Here is a 19,167-nt window from a genome sequence, read left to right as displayed (position 1 = left end):
TTTAAAATATTATTCTTTCTAATATCAATAAATTTTTTGTATCAAATCATATCATCTATCATGATTCTTTAACTCAAAGAATCAATATTCGTGATTTAAAATAATCCAGATCACCATGCTTTTGCTGCGCATTCTGTTTTAACAATAAAAAATTTCTTAGGTTCATAAAAAATTTTTGAACAAATTATTTTTATCGTATCAATGGAAAAGATCTAAAATTTCAAATTTCAATTGAAGCCAAAGATTAACTTCTGATTTTCATTCATACTTTTTCTGGTATACAATAATCTTGATTAACCCTTGAGTTCAATATCACATTTAAAACCATCATATAGGTTTACTATAATCCAATATAAATCAAATCTTAATTCTCGTATCAATTGAAGTAAATAATTCCAAATCAAAATTCTATAAGTAAAATCAATAAGAAAATCCTTCGATACTTCATCAAATTAGGATATAATCAGAATGTATACGAATTTCAAATCATTATCTTTTCTAAAGTTTCTATCATCAAGATTCTTAATATCTATCAAGTATCTTTTCATAATAATCATACAAGCCTCAAAAATCAAATTTTCATTTAATAGTAGATTCAATCAGGGACCTCATTAACAAAAGCAAAGGAACTTCATATCAATTCTTAAATCCAAAATTTTAAATTGCAAATTCACATAGATCTCATAATCTCGAATAAATATAAATCGGATCTTTTATCTTAATCTAAAGATAACAGTTTTTCATTAACAACCTCAACAACAATATCAGAAAATCCCTTGATCAACTTAGATACGAAATCTTTAAATTGAAATTTCATACACATCATGTAGTCTCCAAAAGACACAAATAAGATCTATTATTTAGATCTAAGGATGATAATTAAAGATTCCAACACAATGAATATCTTACAATCTCATAATCAATTTCATCAATAAGAAATAGACTTCTTTGTAATATCTTCAAATATGTATTCATCCTAATATGACACTTTATATATGATCTACATACTAAGTTCAATTTCGATAAATATTCTAATCAAGTATCATAAAAGATTTTTTTAGTCCATCCTGGAACAATATTTTATCATCAAATCTTTATCTTACCAGTAATAGTCAACTTCTCATTAGAAGTAATATCATAGTATTATTCTCACATCAAATTTGAGCTTACGATTCACTTGAATAATCAATGATCAAATTAATAACCATAATGCACAATAAAATTTCATGTCAATCCTTTTGTAATTACTTTCAATCAAAATCTAACTAATCATGTCATGATCCATAGATCATCTATCATATTTCAAACTCTATATGTCATAATCTCTTGTGATCCTTTCATATATAATCTCAATATTTAATCAAAAATTATAAAGATTTCTCCCACTACAATCATTAAAGATCTACATCATAATGTCCCTAGTGTCTATCCATTGACACTCATTCTATACATATCTTAGTTCATCCACTAATGCTCTGATACCACTCTAATTGTCACGCTTCCGATCCAAGATCGCGAACCGAAGATTATGGCAATCGCCGCATACTCATAGGGAACTCTCTCCACAAGCATGCAAGGCATCTTATCATGCTATCTAAAGCAACAGTGAAATAATTAGTCAATAATTTAAATAAAAAATATAACAATTTAAATTTTTTCTTTAATATCTCAAAATTATAATAATGTTCAATAGATCTTACATCAAATTCAATATGACTTTCAATCTAAACTAAGAGTATGGAGATTCTGCTTCTAACCATTCTTCCATTCATATCTTGTGTCATCTTAATTCCTCAACATCTGTAAAAATAGTAAAAATAGAAAGTAATGAGCTAGATAGTCCAGTAAGCAATGATCACTCTCAATAGATTTTATCAGACAAAATAGTAAATAATCATTTATAGAAAATAATGCATATAAAGTTCATCAATTCGAAATCAACTTCCATTATGCAATATAATTCATGCTAAATTCATTTCTTTTTCAAAAATTTAAGTTTCTTTCGAGATTTCAATTTCTTTCATTCTTACGTTCTTTTAATCAATCATGAGCTATGACCACATTTTTTCTATGGCAGGATCATAATACTACATATTTTCTTACGGTGAGTTGTGAATCATCTGGCAGCAAAGTTCTTCGGAACCGCTGGTCTCACTGGCAATTTGTCGCTGGTCTCACTGGCGACATGTCGCTGGTCTCGCTGGCGACATAAACCCTCAGGACAAATCAATTACCAACGTATATGCTCCCATTGGTTGGGTCCTTTACATAGTCAGATTGTCAATTCATATTATTCTTATATCAAAATTCTTCATAAGTCATATTTCTTTTTCTAATTCGATAAGAAAACATATAATCATGTGGCATCAAAATCAATCAATATAATGCATAACGAAAGTAATATGTTCAATCATGCTTTATCATAACATATCAAAATAAGATACTTTTCGTAACAAAATATCATTCATCCAATTCATACATTATTCCACAAATCATGTCAGAAAAATATATTATAATTTATCGATACATTTAGAAAAAGTGAAATATTACTTACCTCATACGTATTCCAATAAATCCATATAATTCTATAAATTTTCTTTCAAAATTCTCTTTTCGTAGATCATATTGTGATATCCCATGATCAAACATCCCATGATCAAAATTCTCCGGCAAGATCCTCCGACGCTCAAGTCAGTTCTCTGCCTCAACAAGAATGGAGTGCTCGAACGAAATTTTAGCAGAGTTTCTAGGTAAAACGAGAGCTTATGGAATAACGTATCTGGGGTCTCCTCTTTTATAGGCGGAGAGGACAACAAACTGATGGTGACGCCTGTAACCGTTTGATAGTGGGCCGCCCATGGTCAGGTAAAGTTTGTTGCGGCTAGTAGTGGGGTGGACTCGTGGCTATTGCTGGGGCGTGCGACGTGGAGTCTGCCACGAGAAGCGGAGCGGCGTCCGTTGTCGCGACTTGCTAGAGGATAGGAGAATCGCGCAGGAAGTGGAGCAGGATCGTGGCCATTATTACGGCTGTCAAGGAGTGATGGAGCCGCGTGGAATCCGTCGCAGGAGGTGGAGCAGGGTCGTGGAGTGATGGAGCCGCGTGGAATCTGCCGCAGGGAATGGAGCAGAATCGCGGCCGTTACTGCAGCGCGCCAGGGGGCGAAGGTCTACCGGCTGAAGTCCGGCGGGAGTGTCTGGCGGAGGGAGGTAGTTAGCCATCTGTCCAAGAGGAGCTTGGAATCCAGCTTTCACAGGACTTCGGATGGAGTTTCCCTTCAGTCACATCAGAGGGCGGAGCCCGGCTCCCGTAGGAGTCCGGACGGAGTCTTCCTTGCGGTCGGAGTCGTGGACGGAGCCCGGCTCCCGTAGGAGTCCGGGCGGAGTCTTCCTGCAATTAAAGTCAGGTGCGAAGTCCGGCTCCCGTAGGAGTCCGGACGGAGCTTATCAGCAGTCGAAGTTGGCGACGGAGCCCGACTCCCGTAGGAGTCCGGGCGGAGTCCTTGCGGTCGGAGTCGTGGACGGAGCCCGGCTCCCGTAGGAGTCCGGACGGAGTCTTCCTGCAATTAAAGTCAGGTGCGAAGTCCGGCTCCCGTAGGAGTCCAGACGGAGCTTACCAGCAGTTGAAGTTGGCGACGGAGCCCGGCTCCCGTAGGAGTCCGGGCGGAGTCCTCCTTGCGGTTGGAGTCGTGGACGGAGCCCGGCTCCCGTAGGAGTCCGGGCGGAGTCTTCCTTGCGGTCGGAGTCGTAGACGGAGCCCGGCTCCCGTAGGAGTCCGGGCGGAGTCTTCCTGCAATTAAAGTCAGGTGCGAAGTCCGGCTCCTGTAGGAGTCCGGACGGAGCTTACCAGCAGTTGAAGTTGGCGACGGAGCCCGGCTCCCGTAGGAGTCCTGGCGGAGTCCTCCTTGCGGTTGGAGTCGTAGACGGAGCCCGGCTCCCGTAGGAGTCCGGGCGGAGTCTTCCTGCAATTAAAGTCAGGTGCGAAGTCCGGCTCCCGTAGGAGTCCGGACGGAGCTTACCAGCAGTTGAAGTTGGCGACGGAGCCCGTCTCCCGTAGGAGTCCGGGCGGAGTCCTTGCGGTTGGAGTCGTGGACGGAGCCCGACTCCCGTAGGAGTCCGGGCGGGGCTTACCAGCGGTTGAAGTTGATGACGGAGCCCGCAAGGGTCAATCCCGCTGAGAACTTCGGCTGTGGGTATTTTATACCCAACAGATATAAATGATCCAAAGTTTGATTATTAGATCAAATCGGATTTTCAAAGTGATAGGATCGAGATTTCTTTATTAGATTCATTAACTAAGTAGATTGAGAAAATCAGAAGAAAGAATTCATGAGGTACAATCCAAATTAATCAGATGCCATAGTCTAACATCTCGATTGGTGTGATCAAAATAATTTAATCAAGTCATGATTAAATCGAAATTATGGATGATCAAATTGAGAAATATCCAGTTTGATCAAGATGAGTATCAACACGCTGTCCGATAATCATGGATTAAGATTCTTCATTAGAATCAGATTAGAAATATTAAAAAAAATTTCTTATTGATAAATCTTTTTAGAGAGAAATTGATAAGAGAGAGAAACAGTCTTAGAGAGAGAATTTTAGAGAAAAAATTCATCTCGGACTTTTCAGACGATATGATTCAACAAATCCGATCGATCAGATCAAATCATGCTGAAATTATCATGTGGATAATTCAATAAAATCATGAAAAATAGAATCTTAAAAAATATTAGGTCTGATCAAGATGGATGTCGGTATACCGTCCGGCGATCACAGATCAAAATTCATTATTAGGATCAATTTCAATTCATCATCATTCTTCTCAAAATTCTAGAAATCTTAAGAGAGAAATAATCTAGAGAGAATTTTAGAGAGAGAAAGTGGAGAGAGATTAGAGAGAGAAGAAAAGAGGGAGAGAGGAGAGTCTATTTATTATTTTTTTATTTTTATTTTATTTTTATTTTTCTTTTTCTTTTGCTTCCTGTGGCCTCCTTTGGGCGAAATAGGGGACCGTGTGGTCCCCTCCTTTGGTCGGCCGATCAGCGACGCGACCGGCACGGCGGTAGCCGACGGTGGAAGGGCGACGATGGGATGGCTCGAAAGAAGTAAATCCGACGGTCGGCGGTGACCATCGACGTCGGAAAATCAAAGAAAAAGAGGGGCGGAACGGTCCGAAACAGTGGACAACCTTTTTCAAAAAAAATCTGACGATTGTCGGTCGAAAATTGGGATTCAAAGGCTGAAGAAGATGGCCGGAGGTGCGGCTCATGGCGGCGAGATCATAGATCTCCGGTCCGACGATCAACGGCGACGGACGACGTCGGAATCAAATCAAACACAAAGAAAGAAAACAAGGCATTTGAGATCCAACTTTTTCTTTCCAAAATCAGCAAATAAACCAACTAAAATTCATCTTAATAATCACAAGAACTTGATGAAGGGCTTCCTTAAGGGATTTTTATCGATTCTGGTGATGCTCAGCCCAAAATTCCTCAAACATGATGATCATCCGAAATAAGAGAGATGAATAGGGGGAGGAAGACGGTGAGAGAGGAAGAGGGTCGGCTTCTTCTTGACGGTGGATGTTCATGGAAGGAAGGGAACGAGGGTCTCCTCTTATAGAGGAGCCCAAGAGTTTGATTCAAACTCCCCTTCATCAGAGAAGAGGACTCCCGTCTGGAGTCTTCTTCCTGTTTTTTTTTTTTCTTTTCAATTGGGCTTTGTGGGCCTTTGGGCTGGGTTATAATATGGACCAAGTCGCATTATCCCGACTGGAGCTTGTACTTTTCATTAGGTCAGTATTTAGTCGACCAAATCAAATCGTCCTGGACTAGAGCTTGTGCCGTTTGTTAGATCGGCGTTCAGCCGACTAAGTTGAATCATCCTGAGTTAGAGTTCGTACCTTTCGTTCAGTCGGTGTTTAGTCGACCAAGTTGAATTATCTCGAGTTGGAGCTCGTACTTTTCATTAGGTTGGTATTTAGCTGACCAAATCGAATCATCTCGAGCTGGAGCTCGTACTTTTTGGTTAACTTTCGCAATCCAAATTGGATTTTGATCATTTTATTGTAGTCAATTGTGATCTAATGCCAACCATCTTTTCCTTAATTGCTTTCATTTGGGATTTGCTCAAGACTCGGAGAATAAAGACTATTTAATGACTACAAGATCAAAAAACTTACTGATAATAAATTCTCAAATTTTCGGCATTCCAAGTCCGAGGAATAGGAGTTCTACCAAGATCTTAAACTTTTGGCATTCTGTAGGGTCCTCAATTTGGGGATAGCTTGCCTTGCTCGGTTGGTCTCAATACTTCTGCTCGTCTCAGTACAAGATTGCCGGTTTGGAATATCTTCGTCTTTACCCGAGCATTGTAGTAACGGGCTACTTGTTGTTGGTACGAGGCCATCCTGATTCAAGCTCGTTTTCTTATTTCTTCTAACAAGTCAAGGTCGACATGAAGAGGATCTAAATTGCTTTGTTCATCAAAATGTTCAACTCTGGTTATCATAAGCTGATCTTAACAGGGATCACCGCTTTGATCCTGAATGCCAAATTGAATGGGATTTCTCTGGCTGTGATCGAACGTGTTTCTTGAGTTCTTCAAATGCTATTTGGCATTCTTCCAATCAAGTGAAATCTTTAAGTTGTCGCACGACCTTGAAAAATGGAAGACATCTTGCTGCCAATCTAGAAATAAATTGGCCGTGGGTCGCCACCCGACCGCCAAATGCTATACCTCCTTGTGGTCGAATGTCGCATCTCCAGGATTGCTTTTATCTTCTCTAAATTTATCTCTATCCCTCGTCTTGTCATCATAAATCTTAGGAATTCTTTCGAGGTTATATCGAAGGCACACTTGCTTGGATTAAGTTTTAGTTGGTGTTACCTGAGCGCACCGAATGCTTCCTCCAGATCGATGATGTGGTCAGCTTCTAAGCTCTTTAGTAGCATGTCATCAACGTACACCATATTATGGCTGATTTGATCTTAAAAATACTTTATTGACAAGATGTTGATACGTCGCACCAGCATTTTTTAACCAAAAATCATGACTTTATAACAATACAGATCTTTCTCAGTAAGAAGGTTGTTTTCTCCTCCTCGGGCGTCATCCGAATTTTATTGTAATCCGAGAAGGCATCCATAAAGTTCGGCAACTTATGCCCTGAGGTAGCATCGACAAGTTGATTGATCCTTGACAACAGGAAGTAATTTTTAGGACAAGCTTTATTGAGGTTAGTATAATCTATGCAGACTCTCCATTTGCAGTTGGCCTTTTTCACCATCACAATGTTGGCTAGTCAATCGAGATAATGGGCTTCTCAGATCAAGTCTGTCGTCAAAAATTTGCTGACCTCTTTGTCAAAAACTTCATTTCTTTTGTCAGACAGGTTGGTGCCTTGGATCAATGTTTAACATGTGTACCATGGTATTTCATATCGGCCCAAACTAATCGGCACACCTCGTACCATATTGTACCGATGGGGAATTGGTTTGGTTTAGATCAGTTTTTCGAAAAATGGCCTGAACCGGATCGAACCAGTCAGTTCGGTACGGTATCGGCCCAAATCGCTTGATATCGGCGGTTTGATTTGGTATGGTGCTGTACGGTATTGGTTTGGTCCGGTTCGGCTTGATTTTTTTGATCATTGGATGGGATTTTTTTGAATTTTTTATTGTCGGTAAAGTTGGGTCCGGTACAGTATGGTATCGATTAGAAATTGGTACGAACCTCGATATCGATTTCTGAAATCTTGATGTGCACAATAACATTACTGGATATACCTAGCATATCTGAAGCTAACCAGATGAAGACATCGTCATTCTTTCGAAGAAGTTCCACCAACCAGTTGCAAAGGTCGGTGGTTAGAAGAGACCCGACTTGGACGGTTTTGCTTGGCTTATGTTCATTCAATAGAATAGAGATTAGCCGCTTCGTCGATTCATCTCATTTCTCTTCATCTCAGAGGTCCAGTTCTTCAATAGGCAAAAGATTCTAGTGGTTTCTTTCCTTTAATTATCGCCATAAAACATTGTCAATGGAGCTACTGATCTCCTCGAACTTTATCGATCCCACGCCTTATTGGGAATCACATGAGGAGATAATAAGTTGACACTATGGCATGGAGCGCATTAAGTATGGATCAGTCGAGAATAGCATTATATGCAGATGGGACTCAGACAATAAGGAAAGTTTGGTGGATGGTAGTTTGCCAAGATTCTTGGTTGGTAGTAACTGGAAGTGTGATTTTTCCTTCCACTTTGATCGGGTCACCAAAGAATCTGACTAGAGGTGTGTTTACTTTCTTTCATCGGTCTACAGATAACTTCATTCGAAGAAAAGCATCGTAAAACACCACATTTGCCAAGCTCTCATTATCTACTAATTTTTTTTTACATCATAATTAGCTATCATCATGAGATGATGACAGCATCATTATGAGGAATCTGAACTCGTAAGTCTTCATCCGAAAAGATAATGACATCTTCGGTACACTTCTTCGGCAAGTGATCTTTTGTTTGACTTATTACCTCCTATCGTCGACTCGCTGTGCGATCATATTGATAACTTCGGCCATTGGTCGATTATTATTCTCCTCTTCGGTCGGGCGCAGAGCTGATTCTTCAATTGGACGATTCCCCCGACCTCGAACATGCTTCCTGAGGTAGCCTTGTTGGATCAAAAGCTTCAATTTCGTCATTGAGCTGGAGGCAATCTTCGGTGTCATAGCCATGATCTCGATAGATCTACAATATCTTTGCTTCGTTCGTCTGTCTGCTGGAGTCTTCATTGGTTGGGGCCTTCGGAGATATCCTTGGCCCTCAATCTCCATAAGGATTTGAGCCCGAGGAACAAATAAGGGGGTGTAGTTTTGAAACCAATGGAGAGGATTCGATCTCGGGCTATGAGGCCGACATGGGGCCTCCCTTTCAATGCGTGTGTTTTGCTTGGCTCCTCTCGAGCATGCTTTTTATTCGTGGTGGCTCTCCCACCCTCAAATCAACATCGATCAAATTGTCCCTCGGTGCGAGCATATTTCTGAGCTCATGTAAAGAGCTCGATGTAGTCCCTTGGAAACTTATCCAGAGAAAAAGCAAACATGAAACTTTGAAGTCCCCACTTTATAGCTGACATAGCGATCCCTTGGTCGAGGTCGTGGATCTCTAACGTGGTGGCATTAAACAGAGCCACGTACTCTCTCAAAGATACCGTTCTCTTTGCTGGATGGAGAAAAGGTTGTTCGAATTTTGTGGCTGTCTTATGCTGCTGCCTAAGTGTGCCACCAAGTATCTTCCCAATTGCTTGAATGAGTGAATAGAACCTAGTTGAAGATCGGAATACCATATCCGAGCAGACTTTTTGAGGGAGGCAGGGAAGGCATAACAAAAAAGGACATTAGAAGTCCCTTGAATCATCACGAGAGCCTTTTACTCTCAAGATGGTCGAGTGGATCCGAGGAGCCGTCATATGGCTCCAATTGTGGCATCTTGAATCAAGCTGGAATCGGTTCATCCATGATACAATGAGAAAATTGAGGGGGGGGGGTGCATGTCAAAGCTGATGTATCCACTTACCCCATATTGCTATCCTAGAGGGTTGCCGGCTGACTATCAATTTTTTTAAGCTTGCGATCAAGATTAGTTGCTCCCCGAGATTTTTTTCGACGGACATACCCCGGAGTTGAACCCCCCTTGGAAGACTCCGAGGAGTGCCAATGCTTCTCCTCTCGCCTTGGGCTCCATTAGCGGGAAGGTGCCTTACTAGTCGGGGGCTCTAAATGATGTACCGACCTATCTTTTTAGATCATATACTCAGTCTTCCTTGGTTGTTACTGGTCTTTGCCTCGGACATATGCCGATGACTCATATTTTAATGGTTCTAGTAGAACCATTTAAGTTGTTTCCTTTATTTACACGATCATGGGGCAATGAATTCACCATCATGGGCATAATAACTATCCACAATGGCTCATCATGGGCTTAATAACTACCCACAAAGGTTAATCATGGGTGTAGTGACGATCCGTGATTCCGGTCCATCATAATATTAATTGCACCCTTAATATCCAGGATAATGGCCAGTTTATCCCCCTCTATATAAAGAGGGGTAAGGGGAACCCTCAGTAAAGTCTTCTTGGAAGCATAATTCTCTTTTATCATTTTTTCTCTTTCAACTATTCTCAAAACTCTGGCGAGCAACCTCCAACAAGTGGACTTTTGGTTGCAAGTTCAAGAAACTGCCCACCTTGGACTCCCGATGAACATCTAGCTTGTCCTCTCACCGACCTCCAGCTCGTTCATCCACAGACTACCAGAGTTTAGCGGCAACAAAGCCTATTTTAGATGGAAGGTTGTATGCATCTTCCTACATAGGTAGATATGTAGCTATAAGTTAGCTTATTTTCTTTGTGCTTGCCAATTATTTGATAAAATGTCTCCATGGGATCTCAATGGGATAACTCTTTGGAACCAAATGATAGTTGTATTAGTAACAGTGGGATCATAAGCATGTTATGAGGTGTCTACTAGAATCGCCGCAAGCATCTTAGAATCTATAATTATGTATTCTTGTGATATTGTCTTAGACTTCCTGATTGTTGTTTTAAAAATTCGAGATTTTAGGAGATGCTCATTCAGCATATGATATGACGTCCAAGAGTGATAGATTCTTTAACATCCATCTAATTAGAAAAATTTGGGCTTTGCAGTTAGTTTGGCTTGTAGTTTTACCATTTGAGACATATGCATAATTGGTATCTATGGAATGGTAATCTAGAAATTAAACAGAGTCCTAGCTCCACAACTATGTTCTTTGCTACCATCCTTCTACCAAACTCCTAGCTCTGTCACTGCATATAATTGTGCATGAATTACCTCTCAGCTGATTGCTAGTTTCCCCACCATTCCACAAGGATTTCAGTTGGATTGATGCAATTATAAATTGCAGTGATTTATACAATTTTATTTTCTATTCGGTATATCGCATGTGCTCATGTATGTGTACCTAAAGAAGAGTAATGATTCATGAATATGTAACATTAAATTATTGAAAATGTACAATATCACTAATTAGATCAAAAAATAGTTAAAAATATTGAAAACCTTAAACTCCTTATAGTGTATCAGGGTGGTGGTTGCACTGTAAAAGTCCATGATGTTTGTGTGTTACCTGGTCCAGGGACCAATCACTTACAATTTATATCTTTAGACGTATAGTTTAACTGTGTCCTCTATAGTGACTAAACATTGTTAATTTAAAATTCAAAATTGCCAATGTCATGCATCAAATTCAACAAATAGTAGCTGGTAAGAAGGGATGGTTTTAGCATATGAACGTACAGACATGATATCCACTATTCTAGTTCCAAAGGCAACCAATGGTTAACTTTCCAAGGCATTTTAATTCCCATTTGTAGCACAGAGGCTCCAAAATCTTCTCTAGATGTTGGATCTCCACTGTATTCATAAAGAATTTTGCTATAGTAGTCTGATTAGGCATCCCCAAGCTGTATCTGTTTCATTATTCAATAATTGATTCAACTTTCGATCGATAGCGAAAGCTTAAAGCTTAATGTCAAATCTTTGTGATACTCAGTGTGCTTTCATGGCTGTTAAGTACGGTTGAAACACTTGCTAAGGTGTGATTTTCTTAATATTGTTCTTAGATCAGGAAGATTCCACCCATATCCAGCACACTTTGATCCCTCAATGATAGGAAGTTGTGGTTTCATATTGAATGATGTTTTTTAACTGTAAAGAAAAGCCAATCCTCCAATGCAAATACTTCTAAACAAAGAAAGCATCGTAAATGCTTGCTAACTGTTGGGACCATTACAACAGTGTTGTATGTAATTTCTTTTAAACGAAGAAATTTTTTCATGTATGTCCTTTTGTTGTTGCAATTATTGGTGTCAACTTCTACTGTTTATAACTGATTTGTACTTAAGCTTGACTTTGAAAATGGATTAGGAATAGTTCCCACGCTATGGCAATGCAAGAGCACGATGGGATTCATCTCTTGCAAGGGGTCTTTGTAAACTTTTTAATTGAATATAATGCTCCTCATTATCAGGGACAAAATTTGGGTGGACAACTGAAGGATGAAATGAAATTGTTGATGGCTTGAAGGAGTTCCCCAAAATCCAATCTAAGCAACAAGTCTAGGAGTATAATGGCCAAATTTAGAAGGATTACAAGACAATAAAAAACCAAAGAAATTAAAGTGGAATTGCATGGAACCATGTGAGGGGCATGTTGGTTACTAGTGATGAAGTTTGAGCATTGCTTGTCAAGGTTAGTTTTATGTGTGTATAATATGTTGAGCATCACATATTTTAATAGTGTTCTCTATTAGCTACATCCTATCAAGGTAAGTTTTATATCTTGTGTGTGTTTGTTGTTGTTTCTCGATAAATAATAATTAAACTACACACTATTATATTATGATCAAGCATCCCAATTCCTTGCCCTAACATAGTCTACTCACATTTCCTTTGCAATCTTGTCTCCTGTAATGTTGCCAACTTCTTGTTGATTATTCATTGATTCAACACCATCATCGTATTCTTTATCACCATCAGAAATTTCAATCGCATCATCTAGTCCAATATTATTAGATTGTTGACTTAGACATTCCTTGTCTTCTTTATAAATAGCAATAATCTTATGCAATACCACTGTTGCAGTGGCAGTCTTAATTTGAGCATCGATTGGATGACATTGCTTCCTTTAGAGCAGGAAATCACATTTTTATTGTACCAATTGATTGTTTGATATGATTTGAGATGTGGGACAAAAATGAAATATGATATTGCATCTAACAGTTGCTAATTTCTCTCTTCCAAATATGACATTGAATGCCGTTATATAGAGAAATAAAGGATGGTGTATTTGCATATCTTGCATCCACAAGATTGTATTACTCCCTGGTACATAAGAACCATTTTTCAAAGCTAATTCTAGAACCCTTGCATCAGAAGCTGAACCTTCCTATCCTATTGGAACATATACACGGCGATAGTCAAAAGCACATGCTAACATGATATTTTGGAATAAAACCTTTTGTTTTTCACAATATTCTATGCGTGGTCTGTCGTACCACCCCATACCATCCAGTAAGGAGCGTACCGTACCATACTAGTCTCATACTAATACAGTCTCATACCGTATTGTACTGTATATCGATATATAATAGGATAGTGCCTATATGGGATCTAGTACCAAGATGGTGAATCTTCATTCTATGACTCAAAGCTTTTTGTTTTTTATAATGTTCTACGAGTCATCTAGGCGACTAGCTTGACCCATCCGAATCGTCATCTGAAGCCATTGATAGGTTGGGTCACCTAGAATAAGTCTTACAATTAAACCATTTAACGTGGACAAGTGGAAGAATTATAAATGAAAAAGGAACTCTTGTTCCATCCCTTTGTTTTGAGAATGGATGGTTGTGCTCCGAGGAAGGAAATTGCCATTGGCTCCATTAAGGAGCCCCTCATCATCAGGTTTGTGGTGGAGCCCTTGCTGGATCCATGGAGGACGAGGTCATGGACATTAGAAGATCTATGATGGAAGAGCTTGTGAGTGCTAGATCAATGGTGGAGCTCATCATTGTCAAAATCATAATGGAAGAGGCTATGGTTGCCGGATTTCTAGCAAAGGAACCCATGGCTGTCTAATCAGCGATAGAGCTTGTGGCTTTGGAGGTACCTCACCTTAGATCCAATGGAATGGAGACGGTATTGTGATCTCCATGTCTTCCCTCTTCTTCCAGTTTTAGGTTTAACATAGAAAGAGACGGGTGGGGGGGGGGGGGATTGGTCTGATGTCTAAGAAGTCCAGAAGATGAGGGGAAAAGGGGACTGTGGCATCATAGGGGATATTTGAGAACTAAGTCGAGAACATGCAATTATGTTGATGGATGCCAACCCACCATTGAACTGTGAACAAACTAGAAATCTGTGACCAAGCTAACCTTGTAGGTTGGTTTGGGTCAACGGGTTGAGATTATTAGTTTTCTGATTTCAATGGGACGGGCATCTCAGATACAATAATGGGTGCATGAGTTTCATCTATGGTGTCAATACAATCTTGTGGTAATAGATAATAAAATAATATACTAACTTGCTAAAATATATAAAAGATGTTATATTTGTCATTGTAATACAATGTGCTATATCTTGAATTAGGTCCAATATTGAGGATTATTATTAATTTTTGGATGTGGTGGATGAGTGACATAGTCATAAACAAGTTTTGAAATTGTATTAAGAGCTGCTCGGAAGTGTCGATGAAATCACTTACCACTATGTTGAAAATGTTCTTACAATCCTTGATTACTCATATTTCTTGAAAGTATGTACATGAAGATTGTGAGCTGCTCTTCCATTATTACACCCCTTGTATCTCTTAAAAGATCCCTTTATAGTAGATGATTTGCAAGTGTTCAGGAAATATATAGATCCATGTGAAATTTGAACTTGCAACGATCTTCATAGCCTTCAAGAATTTCTTTAATCTACAAAGCACCAGTAAGAATTGAAGTCTGGCATGGTCTTTTCTTATAAGCTGCATTAAAGTATGATGTAAGATGGTATAACATCATCCAATCGTCTCCATCTCTCTCCTTGTTAACGTGCCATTGTTATTCACTAGTCCATGATGCAAAGTAGTGAAGATTTTTTTTTTTGCAAAAATGAGGACAAAATAAATTTAAGAAATAACTACGATGACATACTACATTGGTTAGTCATGCATGACACTTGCCTTGTGAATGCCTAGGCACACTTACAATGATGAGGTTAGAAAAGTGAAATAACAATATCTAAGTTATGTGGAGGGTACCATAGGAAAAGATAAGGGTTTTTCAATAGTTAGCAAATGGAACTTTATTTCCCTAACCATCAATTTTATGTGTTTGTTTGTTGACTTCATCTTACCTCATCCATCTTGCCACTAGTTTTAAGCTATGTTGTTCTCATATATAGTCCATGCACTAACTTTGGGATCTAAAATTATGTCAAATTGAGGCATCTACTTTTCTAGTTGCTGTGAACATTGAAAAGGACAAAAGAAGGGAAAGAGGAAGGGAGGTAATGCTATTCATTTGTCCTTCTCTATCCAAATATATATGATAGGATCGAGGATGCATAGTATTTTCTCCCAATAGAATTGCATATGTGATCGTATATGATTAGAACCTAGATCCCATCATTAGTTTTATCCTAAGACTATAGATCCTAGTATCAAAACATGCCCTTAATCTACTCATGGTATGATGTAGCATCAGTCAATATCTTTAAGGACACATTATAAACAGCAAAAGTAGTTAAAGAGAAGGCAAGTTGTTGGAGGCTGTATTAGATGGATGAGGGAACATTAAATATGGATGGCTATAGTATAGAAGTACCTTATTGTGCACGCAGACTGGCAGTTCAATCCATGATCCACGTTGAGTTTGCACCTTGTGGGAAGCAATGTACCCTAAGCCAGAGAATTGTGATTCAGTTTGCCAAATGGCATGCTTACGCTTCAGTCAGTTGCACCTACCGCATACCAACTCCCTGAAACTCCACTTCAGGCATAATTTCCATGATCAGCGAACCTTCTTTTGCAAACAATATGTTGCACTGCTAACCCCATATGTAAGTGCAACCACATCCTTTGTTCCTTGTGCACAGCTAGAAGCTTCTCTCTCTGTCTTCTGGCAGGGAAATATTATGAGATAAAATTAAAATGAGTATGGGATACTATAGAGACAAAAAAAAAAGGTAAACTGTATTTCTTAGTATTGAATATTGATAGATTAATATTTCTATTATGCTGAATCACAAGTTCATGTTTATTCCTATGACAAAGGGGAACTTTTACAATACCCATTATTTATTAGTTCAGAAACTATCTCACTAGACAAGATCAAGGAATGCCGTACCGGGCCGAACCGTCCGGTACGGGGCGTATCGAACTGGACCGGTGGCCAGCCTATCCGGTTTGGCCATTTTTTTCGAAAAATAGCTTTGAACCGCACCGAACCGAGCGGTTCAGCACGGTTTGACGCCATACCATCTGAAACCGGACGGTATGGCTCGGTACGGTTCGGTTTGGCGTTGAATCAAATCGTATCGACAAGCTTCACATGGGGGGGTGGGTGGGTGTTGTAGTGGGGTCTGGGTTGTTTTTCAGTGACAGCTCAGGTGGTTTGTTTGAGAGACCTGAGAGCTCTCTCAGAACTCCCAAGCTTGCCTGAGAGGAACACAAGACGCTGAAAAAATTAGAAAAGAGAAATTCTGTCAAATTGCAGCACTGGATCGAGAAGACGTTGATTTCTGGTCGGAAGTAAGATAATGTATTATTCTTTTAGTAAATATTTTATTTTTTATATTTTTGTTAAAAAGGATAAGAACGAAAAAGTATGAAAATAAGAGAAAATTATGTCAATTTTTTGATTTTGGTATGATTTGATCATATGTGATAGATCTTTGAAAGATTTACATGATGACACTAAAATCGTTAATTTTCATTAGTTATATATTTTTTAAATATTTATATATATTTATTCATAAAAAATTATTAAAAAATAAATTTAAAAAAATAAAAAATCAAAATTTCAGAATCATGTTTAGAATGATTCAAACTACTTAAATCTAATCTCAATTTTTTTTAAATTTTTTGAAATTAAAAAATATTTTTATAATTATTTAAGTAATAAAAAATGTTATCATATAAAAAATATGTAAAAATAGTGTTATATTTTACTTAATTTAAAAATATTATTTGAAGCATATAACATATTTTTTTGAATTTATAAGTTTTAAAATTATTATTAAATTTTTTTTGAATTTATATATAATATTTTTTAATAATTATTAAACTATCGTGTTTTGTTATATTTGTAGAAATTTGTAAGAAAAAAAATTCAAAGCATGACGTTCGTTGACTTTCATTAATTATATATTTTTTTTAAAAATATATATTTATTCATAAAAAATTATTAAAAAAATAAATTAGAAAAAAATTAGAGTTTCAGAATTATGTTTAGAATGATTCTAGCTATTTGAATCTAACCTTGAATTTTTTTAAAATTTTTAAAATTAAAAAATATTTTTATAATTATTTAAATAATAAAAAAATATTATCAAATAAAAAATATGTAAAATTAGTATTATATTATAGTTAATTCAAAAATATTATTTGAAGCATATAATATATTTTTTTGAATTTATGAGTTTTAAAATTATTATTGAATTTTTTTTAAATTTATATATAATATTTTTTTAATAATTATTAAACTGTCGTATTTTGTTATACTTGCAGAAATGAATAAAAAAGATTCAGAGCGTGACATTGGTTGGGATTATGGTGATCTCGGTTTGGCATCATTGGAGATTCAAATGGTACAACACAGTTCAAGGGAGGGGTGACTAGGTTGAAGGAGCACCCGACTGGTGGTTATCCTGATATGTCTGTGTCAGAAATGCCCACATGAGGTCCGACAGTTGATGAAGCACTTTGCTGATTCGAAAGCAGCGAAGAAAAGGACAAAGCAGAAGAGGACAGAAGTGGACCGTCGAGCTGCAGAGCCACCTTCTTATCACTCTAGAAAGTCAGAGGAGGCTTTCATTCCAGATAATGAGGCACAGATTGAGGCTACCATTCAGGCGAGCTTGACTGATCAGTACCGACAGGAGGAGATGGTCAGATATAGAGAGCGATTTAGACCATCATGCTACGAATTGGGGTCTAGATCAACGATCGGTGGGGGAGAATTCGAATTCAGGACTACCTCAGTTAGAGAGCCCGGTGGTAGAGGGAGCAGACACAGCATGCCATTTTTGTTGGGAGCTTTTGGCAGTAGGAGTTTCTCTAGAGATATTCCAGTAGGAGCCACCATCTATGATTTGGATCCACATATTTTTTTAGTAAAGATTCAAAGCAACAGAGGATTGATACTATGGTGAAAAAGGATAAGAAGAAGAATATGTGGTGAGCTATTGGATCATAGTTTCATTTCAACCATATTCTAGCAAATGTAGCAGGCAATCCTTACTATCGATCTGCCATTTCAGTTATAAAAATTGCTGGTCAGGGTTTAGATCCGTCAAGACCTAAGGACATCTATGGTCAGCTTTTTGATAGTAACAAGGAGGATCTGTAGAGATGGATTGTTTCTTACAAGAATAAATGGCCTACATACGGACTGATAGTGGCATGATGGTTAGATCGGTCCTACTAAATGGAGCATCATTAATTTCTTGATATATTGTGATGGAAAAATATTTTATCACAAATCAATTGATGCTTCAGATAAGATGCACGATGCCACATATATCCTTGGTCTAATGGAGGAGGTGATTGATTCAGTGCGTGAGCAGTATGTCATGTAGATCATCACAGATAATGGGTTACAATATAAGGTTACTGGAGAGTTGTTGATAGAGCAGCGATCACAGATATATTGGATCCTATGTGCTGCACATTGCATTGATTTTATATTGATGGATATTGAGAAGATTCGTAGGGTGCAGCAGGTAGTGGAGATTGCCCAGACTATTACTAGATTCATTTACAATCACACATGGGTCCTTTCATTGATGCAGACATATACTGGAGGGAGATCTTAAGACCGGATATCACATGATTTGCTACCAAGTACATCGCACTTGATAGTCTTCTTCAGAAGAAAGCAGTCTTACGTCAGATGTTTGTCAGTGCAAGTGGCAAAAGAGCAGATATGCGAGGGTCGCACTGATAGAAGTCATATGGAGAATTTGGTGATGAGTCATTCTGACAGCGGGCTGAGAAGGTAGTGAAGGCTATTAAGTCATTATATGAGGTGCTTCACGTCATGGATAGTGAAAGATACCTCCAGATGGGCTTCTTATATTACATGATGGAGAGAAAAAAGAAACAGATTAGTGAGAATGATCCGAAACATGCTCAAGAATTCATTAACATCATTAAGCGCCGTTGGGACTATTAGATGGGTAGAGATTTGCATCTAGTCGGTAAGCACGGATTCAAAAATATTTTAAAATATTTTTTTTTATGCTTGTAAAAGTGTACTTAATCAATTATGAAATTTATCTGCAGCTTATTATTTGAATTCGAGATTTAAGTATACCATTTTTGAGATAGATATGGATAACGAGTTTCTTGCTGCTCT

At 38.2% G+C, this 19,167-nt stretch overlaps 1 protein-coding gene across 2 annotated transcripts in view; it reads left to right on the top strand.

The window, feature by feature from the left end:
- Nucleotides 1-19,167, top strand: part of LOC105034138 (uncharacterized) — a 48,713-nt gene that overhangs the window by 26,497 nt on the left and 3,049 nt on the right. The window contains exon 4 of one of the 2 annotated variants that reach the window (XM_029261512.2): nt 2,078-2,104. The exons of the other annotated variant lie outside the window; for it this stretch is intronic. Coding sequence (XP_029117345.1) covers nt 2,078-2,104 — 27 coding nt within the window. The remainder of the gene's footprint in view (nt 1-2,077; nt 2,105-19,167) is intronic. 2 annotated transcript variants of the gene reach the window in all.

This window comes from Elaeis guineensis, chromosome 11 (genome assembly GCF_000442705.2).
Source record: "Elaeis guineensis isolate ETL-2024a chromosome 11, EG11, whole genome shotgun sequence".
Taxonomy (NCBI): domain Eukaryota; kingdom Viridiplantae; phylum Streptophyta; class Magnoliopsida; order Arecales; family Arecaceae; genus Elaeis; species Elaeis guineensis.
This window is presented reverse-complemented; position numbering and strand designations above follow the sequence as displayed.